This window comes from Olea europaea, chromosome 18, assembly GCF_002742605.1.
Source record: "Olea europaea var. sylvestris chromosome 18, O_europaea_v1, whole genome shotgun sequence".
NCBI lineage: Eukaryota > Viridiplantae > Streptophyta > Magnoliopsida > Lamiales > Oleaceae > Olea > Olea europaea.
This window is the reverse complement of record NC_036254.1, coordinates 11,726,495-11,735,759: the sequence shown is the minus strand read 5'-3', so window position 1 is coordinate 11,735,759 and position 9,265 is coordinate 11,726,495. Positions and strand designations below refer to the sequence as shown.

General features: G+C 41.2%; 1 protein-coding gene across 1 annotated transcript in view; it reads left to right on the top strand.

Moving 5' to 3' along the window:
* Nucleotides 1-8,799, top strand: part of LOC111366742 (two pore calcium channel protein 1A-like) — a 51,581-nt gene extending 42,782 nt beyond the window's left edge. Inside the window, exons 19-20 of the mRNA XM_022987440.1 lie at nucleotides 8,309-8,343; nucleotides 8,452-8,799. Of these exons, the coding sequence (XP_022843208.1) occupies nucleotides 8,309-8,343; nucleotides 8,452-8,548 (132 nt within the window). The 3' untranslated portion in view covers nucleotides 8,549-8,799. The remainder of the gene's footprint in view (nucleotides 1-8,308; nucleotides 8,344-8,451) is intronic.
* The last annotated feature ends 466 nt before the right edge of the window (nucleotides 8,800-9,265 follow it).

Genomic DNA, 9,265 nt, shown 5'->3' with positions numbered 1-9,265 from the left:
GTTCCTTCTTACATGTCCTTGCTTTCCAGAGTAATAACAACCACGAGAACCACCACGAGAGATTCTATCTCGACTGCTTCCCCCGCCTCCTCCTCCTTTTAAACTGTAACTGCTATTTATCTTTGAATTTGTGCCAGCTAGAGCTACCATCTCATTTGGTGTTACACCCTATTCCTTGCCATTGTCCTTGCATATCCTGAAGGAGACGAGCATATATATATCACTCAATGAAGGTAGTGTCTCACTGGTAAGTAACTGAGTATGAGCCACCTCATATTCAGGACCTAAACTTGTAAGAAAACACTAAACCACAATCGTTCTTCTTGTTCATACATTGTCTTCACATTACTAGTAATAGGAAACATGACCCATTTTTCTTCAAATGCCTATTTTACCTTAGTATAATGTTGAAATAGATTTCGCCCCTTTTGCTCAGCCCGATAAATCTTTAACATCAATTCATGAACACGCAATACATCTTGTTTACTCGCATATAAAAATTCTAGATAGTCCCACAATTATTTTACAGTATCACAATGATTATTGACATTGTCAACTGTCAAGTCAAGGGTATTTTGAATTTGATTAAAAAGTTTATCATCCTCCATCAACCATTTTTTTCAAATCCCAGGATTAGTATAAGATTTTGGTGGTGGGTCATTGGTTAAGTAATCGCCCAAATCCAAACTTGACACATACCTGCAAATAATTCTATTCCATTGAGCATAATTCCTGCTGCCCATTAACTTTCTATTTGTGATTTTTGAGGATGGGGTTACTGTGATTTCATTCATCACTTTTTTATTACTTTCGGCCATGATTAACTAAAAGACACAAAAAAGAGAGCCCAATAGATATAAAGAACCCACCAAGATTCAAGTTCAAAGGAAGCCCAATTGAATAATGCAACCCAATTAACTGAAGCAGCCCAACAACTAGAATTTAGAAGCCCAATTAAATTGACCACGAGGCAAGGCCCAATTAAATACAGACTGAAATCACGAACTGACTAGAAAGCAACCAAAAGAAAGCCCGTAATGTAGAACCCAAAGAGTAGAAAAGTCCGACCATAATTTTTTCCGTCCAACGTGCCGTGCAGAATCTAAAATCGCGTTCCCCAGATCACTGAAAACAGAACTCAACCAAAACCGTGTCACTAGAACCACAAACGAGGTTGTAATCCGCAAGCCCACCAGGAAAAGGGGTAGAAAGACGGCCGAAATCCATGCTCACCAAGAAACGCCTCTCACCCGATCAAGAAACGGCAACAGACACGTCAAAACATAGGCCAAACAGCCCAGGTAATTGAAGAGGAAGTCTGGACAAGAGAAGAGAGATGAAACAGGTAGGGAATTAGAGCCACGCTCTGATGCCATGTTAATCGATTTGGAAAAAACCTCAATTTCTGATTACAATATAACAACGGGTAGACACACATATATACATGAAGAGGATATTTCTCAAAAGGAAATAATCCTCTCTAATAAGGAAATAATTCTAGACTTTATATTCTTACCATACATTACGTTTATTCCTAAATTAGGCACACGGTTCATCACACTGATACAATCCTGGATAGTGGATGCAATGTTCTTCTTGTATTGGTGGGAAGAGTTCACAGAGTTTGTTGAAAAACAAGAAGTTTATTAATGAAATGAAAAGAGATGAAATGGATACAAGTTCATGGCTATTAGAGAGTCCTCGTCTCTCTTCCCATTCCCAATTGAAAATCAGTACATCCGATACCTATCCCATTGCTCTTCCCTCCATATTTATTTGCATTTCCAGACTATTACATTTCTACCCCTCTAACTAACTTAACTGCCTTTGGTTCAACTGAATTGGCAGAACCCTTAGGATCATTGATCTTCTTTCTTCTAGCATAGGTGAACCGGATTGGGGGCCTATCATTACATGTCGCCCCCGAAATCCACCTTGTCCTCAAGGTGGAAACTAGGAAATTGCAGTCTGAGTGTTTCAAATTGTTCAATGTGGCCTCGAAATCTGTCAAATTCTTCCACTTAATTAAGACATCAGGTCCCCCAACTGTGTTGTTAGAGTTCGGATGAACACCCAGCACTGCCTTTGTTTCTAAGATTAATGCTACATCACTAGTTAGTTGGGGAGGAAGTGACGAGGTCGGTTGCACATTTCCCAAGGCCTTCCGGAGTAGAGAGACGTGGAAAACCGAGTGAATAGTTGATGTGGAAGGCAGTTTCAATTTGTATGCTACTGCTCCAATCTTTGACTCTACTTCAAAAGGCCCATAATACTTAGGAGAGAGCTTCTCAAATGATCTTTTTTCAACAGACTTCTGGCAGTAGGGACGAAATTTGAGATAGACTAGGTCTCCTACCTCAAATTGGGCATCACGATGGTGTCCATCTGCACTCTCCTTCATCCTCTATTGTGCTCTAGTAAGCTATTCCTTTAATTCTTTCAAGGCCTTATCACGATCTAACAGTAGCTACTCCATTGAGGAACTGGCTGTCATACCCTTGTCAAACGGCAGAATCGGACGTGGCTCACGGCCGCACGCAATCTGAAAAGGAGTGTGCTTGGTTGCGGTATGAAGCAAGTGTTATATCGGAACTCTGTCCAATGTAAACACTGACTCCAACCTCGCGGTCTGTTCCCTACAAAACACCGCAAATAAGTTTCTAGACACCTGTTTACCACCTCTGTTTGCCCATCAGTTTGTGGGTAATAAGCGGTGTTATGCTTGAGAGCGGTCCCCTATACCTTGGATAAGGCATTCCAGAAGGTACTCATAAAAACTCGATCCCTGTCGCAAACAATGGAACGTGGCATGCTGTGCAAAGGAACTACCTCTCATATGAAAACCTCTGCCACCATGGTGACGATGAAAGGGTGCTTGAGACCAATGAAATGCCCATATTTACTTAAAACGGTCCACCACCACCACCACCAATATAGTGTCAACGCCTCTCGACCAGGGAAGACCCTTAATGAAGTCCATTGATATATCCCCCCAAATCAATTCCGGAACCAGCTAAGGTTGCAACAATCCACCCGGGGATAATGCCATATACTTGTTTTGTTGGCAGGTTGTGCACGACGCCACATAATCTCTTACCCTCTTTTTCATCTTTAGCCAATATACTTCCTTCGCGATTCGCGTGTATGTTTCATGGAAACCCGAATGCCCACCTACCTTAGTGTCATGGCATTCCTGCAACATAAGAGAGACAAATACAATCCTCCCATGGTAACATAAGATGCCGTCAATCAGCTCATATCCAGATTTTACATGGATTCCAGCCTACAGGTCCAACACTAATTTTTAAAGCACTTTATCGGCCATGACCTCCTTCACCTCAAGTTGTAGAATCGTAGGGGTAGGTAGAGCCAGAACATTCATTGAGGATTGCATTCGTGAGAGAGCATCTGCCGCTTTGTTCTCCAAGCTTGGACAGTATTGGATGTCGAATTGGTACCCTATGAGTTTTGTGAGCCATTTTTGATGATCATCACTCACTAGCCGTTGCTCCAACGAAAATTTCAAACTCCGTTGATATGTTCTGACCACAAAATGTCTGCCCAACAAGTAGTGACGCCATTTTTGGATGGTGAACACAATGGCCATTAATTCTCTCTCATAGACTGACTTTTGTGTGACACTCTTGAGGTAGAACTTTGCTGAAAAATGTAATAGGATGACTGTCTTGCATCAATATTGCCCCTAACCTGTGATTCGAGCCATCGGTTTCAACCACAAACTGCTTAGAAAAATCTGTTTGAGCGAGAACCGGAACTTTGATCATAGCTGATTTAAGGGTTTGGAAGGCTGCCTCCGCTTCGTCATTCCATCTGAATCTATCCTTCTTGAGCAACTCAATTAAAGGCCAAGCCCTCTTAGCATAGCTCGACACAAATCGCCCGTAAGCCCCAAGAATCCCCGAAGCTCCTTGATGTTGCTTGGGCTCGGCCAGCTCACTATTGCCTCAATCTAAGACTGATCGGTTGCTCAGAAATCACATGACTGAGGTACTCAACTTTCAGCTGCCCAAACAAACATTTCTTCTCATTGGCATACAACTATTGCTCTTGCAATGTCAACTGATTTATTGTAAACCACAATATCGACGAAGAAGACCAGGACAAACTTACGTAGGTAAGGCCGAAATACCTCATTCATCGGGTATTGAAAGGTTGCCGGAGCATTTGTTAACCCGAAAGACATAACCAAGAACTCATAGTGCCCCTCGTGAGTACGAAAGACAGTCTTGGGGATGTCTTCCTGTCTTACTCTGATTTGATGATAGCTAGATTTCATGTCCAACTTAGAGAACACACTAGCCCCATGTAATTCATCTAACAGCTCATCAATTGCTGGAATTGGAAAACGATCGGACATTGTAACCTTATTAAGTGCTCGGTAATCGACACAAGGCCTCCAGCTACCGTCTTTTTTCTTCACCAACAAGACGGGGCTCGAGAATGGGCTAAGTCTTGGTTGTATGATTCCTACAGCCAATATTTCTTTTAACCAACCTCTCAATTTCGTTCTTTTGAACATATGGGTATTGGTACGGCTTCACATTCACCGAAATCGCACCCGGTTGCAGGCAAATGGTATGGTCTCGTGCCCTCGGCTGTAGCAGTTCGCTGGACCATTCGAAAGCCTACAATGATATTGTTGCAACTCCTTAATTGAGTTGTGCACTACTGTTACGGTTTTCCCCGACTCCACTTCCAAGTAACCGAATTCTAGCAAAATTCCTTGCTTCCCTTCCTTAAAAAGTCTTAACCAACGACTTCAACCGACACTTGCGTTTTATCCAAGTTAGGATCTCCCTGCAACACTATAGTTTCTCCCCTACCTTAAAACGCATAGTTAATGTGTCCCAATTCACTTGCATCCTTCCTAAAGTCTCCAACCACTTCATTCCCAAAATTACATCTGGACAACCCAACTTAAGGGGCAAGAAGTCCTCAACCACATCAATATAAGATAGTGAAACCCCCCACTCCCCTACAAATGCCACCCCCCTTTACAGACAACCTTGTTCCCACGAGAACCTCGTAACTTGCCGACTCCATAACTTGTAGCCCTAAGTTCTGGACCAACTCACTTGAAACGAAATTGTGCGTAGCTCCACAATCAATAAGGACTATCACTGTTTGTCCTGAAATTTGACCTCCCAACTTCATGGTTTTAGGTACAGTCTACCCCACCAGACTTTATGGACAGCTCCACCGTAACACCGATCAAGTCTTCAGCCTCTTTCTCTAGACCCTCCAATGGTTCTTCACTCTTTTCCTCTTGTACTAATAGTACTTGCAATTCCCGATTTTTGCACTAGTGACCCGAGAAGAACCGCTCATCGCAGTGGTAACATAGCCCTCTCTCCTTCTTTGATTGAAGCTCGGTATAAGTCAGCCGCTTGAACGGCGCCGCCGCCTTGACAGTTAACGTCGGTAGTTGGGTCGTGACCCTCGGAGCCTTGGGGGCTATAATCGGAACCTGCTAGTTGCTTTGGGAAACTGGAGCCCCCACTCTTGGATACAAACTAGTGTAATTCAGGCTGTCCCCAAATGGGTTAGAATAGGATGGGGCTAAATTAGAGAGCCTTGATTTAACTGGTCCGACTGAAGCTTGGGTTCGCTTAAGGGACTCATTACGGTCCTCAACCATTGGGCTAGTTCCATAATTTGGCCCAATCCTTGTGGTCTCAGCATTCTCACTTCAGCTCTCTAATCATTGGATTTAGCCCATTTATGAAGTTCCCCTCCAATACCAACTCTGGAATCTTCGGCAAAGGGGCAGCTAATCGTTGAAACCAACGACGGTAATCCCTTAGAGACCCATCCCGTTTCAGAGAGAGAAATTTCTCCGGCCTGAACCTCTCTAGTAGCAACAGCTTTAGATCATCCTAACGCGTCAAGGGTTATCGTCCATTTTCCCTTTTATACCACGCGAGTGCTTCCTTTTCAAAACAGACTACAGCGGCCTCGATTTTCTCCCAATCCGTAAATTGATTGATGTTAAAATACCTCTCTGCGCTGAAAGGCCCTTCACAGTTGAATACCAGCATCTCCAGTCGACGGTTTCTACTTTCCAACTGTCCTACATCTTCCCTGTGCAACCGCCCTTTAGTTCTTCCGACGAACTCCTAGGTTCTGATTTGTGCCTCCGAATCCATGGTCGGATCCAGTGAGTTGGATGAGTTCCCCTTTTCCTTCCTATCCCTTTCTTGTTCTCCCCACTTTGTCATCACGAAGTCGAGTTTCTCCATGATTACCGTCATATCTCATTGCATTTCAGATTTCATTGCCTCCACTTCCTCCTGTAATCCATCAAACCTTGACTCCAAATGTGCCACACGATCAGTAATCATCATAGTCCCTGAGATGATGCGCTCATACCAAATTGATACAATCCTGGATGCAGCGTTCTTCCTGTACTGGTAGGCAGAGTTCACAGAGTCGTTGAAAAACACGAAGTTTATTAATGAAATGAAAAGAGATGAAATGGAGACAAGTTCAGGGCTATTAGAGAGGCCCCGTCTCTCCCCCTTATTCCCAACTGAAAATCAGTACATCCAATGCCTATTCCACCGCTCTTCCCTCCATATTTATTTGCACTACCAAACAGACTATTACATTTCTACCCCTCTCTAACTAACTCAACTGACTTTGGTTCAACTGAATTGGCAGAACCGTTAGGATCACTGATCTTCTTTCTTCTAGCATAGGTGAACCGGATTGGGGCCTATCATTTTCTCAAGTCAGTTCATGGGTTTCTTTTTTAAAAATGAAGTTGTAGTCGCATACTTTTCAGTTAGGAGATATCTCTAGGATGATTCACGGAAAGATACCACAAATGAGATAGATAATCCTCTTGAAAAAAACTATATGAATAAATGAAGCAGACAGTTTGTTTCATTTTCCAGTTTTTCTTTTTACATATAGCCCCTGTTTGGTTTAGTTAAAAATCAGATTTTTAGTAGATTTTGATAAAAAGTGATGAAATGTGTGGTTGAGAAATTGATAAAAACTGTGGGTCCCATGAAATATGTGGACTTTGACTTAGATTTTTATCAACTTTTTTAACTAAGCGAGATGGGCAAAATAATGTCAAGCCCTTTTGTTAAGTGTGTCGTGTACATTAGTTTTGGGAACAGATTGCTGTGGGATACTTTTAAATTCTGGAATTTTTGGACTAAAATCAAGAAAAGCTGAGAATGTAAATGGTTAATGAATAAAAGGAAAGACGATTATTCTTGACCTTCTCAGAACATCCATTGATAACCTGATTTGGTATTAAAGATGAGGGGAAGAATTTCCTTGTTTCATAGTTCTGTTGTCCTTTACTGCCCAGATTATAATAGTTCAAAGATAGAATGATGTAAGATATGTTCTTAATTATCGGAATTTTGAGCTTGCAAATTCAGGTCGGATATTCACTCTTCAGATGTGCATTTTCTATAATTACTCTGAAATTGTATATAACTCATATATGATCCCAAGGATAGGCTTCTTGAGAGTCTGAGCTACCACATCGATGAAAACCCGTGTCAATAGATAATGAGGCATAAGAATTCAGGGGTTTTCAGAGAAATGAACTAGATGATAAACTGACCTGCCCTGATCAGGTTCTCTAAAGGTGCTGCTTATAGCGTTTGCTATTAATTTATGCTTTGAGTTGTGCCATTGAGAGGTCATATAAAAGGATTTCACTAGCCTGCTTGTGATGTTCTTTGATGATTCAGATTCTACTCTTCTAGACTCAAAATGAGGGTGAAACAACTTAAGTCATTCAGGTCCTGCCCTCGATTATGTAGCTCAGACTCTTATTCTGAATTGGAATTGAGAAATTATTAATTTAAACAGAAGTTACTGTAAACCTACCAGAATACAAATACTTTCCAGATTATATGTGAAACAGCCTCAAAGAGGAACTTTATCCCGTATATTAACCATCGCCTAACATTATTATCTTTTGCCATCACCTGAATATGGTGAGAAACAGATAGGCACCAGCCTGGTAAAAACCAATGCTCTGCTGCAGAAACATTTACTGCATTGCATTACTCACCTTTCCCCAGCATAAGGGTTATATGGGGAAAGATATTGACTACTTGCTCAGGAAAGAACAGGAGTTCAATTAAGTATTTACGCACAAGTGTTTAATTGTATTCGTAAAGATGCCACCATCAAATGATTTGAGATTTTCCTCGTTAATTTCACTCCTGGTGCATTTTATGAATCAGTATTTGACAATTGATGTGTATAGTATAGTTCAGTAATCACCACTAAGTCATCCGTTTTTACTTCATTTCAGGAAGAAAGAGGAGAGGATCGAAGACGTAATGTTGGGTACGTATGTCCAATATCATACTTCTCAGAAATATTTCATATACAAATTTGGGGAATGAAACGTCATCTGAATCAATATTTTCTCCTTTTTTCTTGTAAATGGTGCAGCACTAAATCAAGAAGTCAGAGGGTTGATATCCTTCTCCACCATATGTTGAGTGCGGAGCTGGAAAAAACAGAGTCCTCCATAGAGTCCACTGCATAAACTGGTTCATTCCAAGTCTTTTACGTTATCACCTTGAGCCTCTCCATTTATGCATATCTCCAAATATTTAGTGAGAACTTCCTATGAAATATGTTGATAGTCTTCAAAGAATTCTCATTTGTTCCCGAGTACTATTCATCATCACTTTTCTTTTATGGATAGCTGTTTCTTGTAGTATTTGAGTCTGTACTAGCATTTCGTTATGATGGAAGTGCACTTTTCCAAAAGGAATCTCGTCTTATCTTGGAGCACTTTCGCAGGCATCTCTTACCATATCTTAAAGAAATCTAAAATTTGAATGCCCCATTCCACCCTAGAAGCCAAAGTAGTTTACACAATTCTAGTCTCTCAATTTTAAGTAGTGGGAATAAAGTGAATTTTGATGGCTTTAGAGGCCTTCGTGTCTAGCCACAAAAGAAGCTTCTTGTCATGAATTTCTTATCTGCTTTTATAAGATTTGCATCCTGCGCAAGTAGAGAAGGTATAATGTAATGTGCCGATTGCAACATTTAATATCTGAGTTGCTGGAAGATGCCAAAAGCTTGTTGGTACTTAGCATGTGGAAGAAAACATGTTATCAAAATTGAATCGGACCGGCCAGTTCAACCGGAGAAGCCCGAACCGACCTTCAAACTGGTTTGATTATGAATAAAAACCACTTGAATTAAAAATGGATAAAATCCGGATAATCACAAGGTTCAACCGTAAAACCAGTTG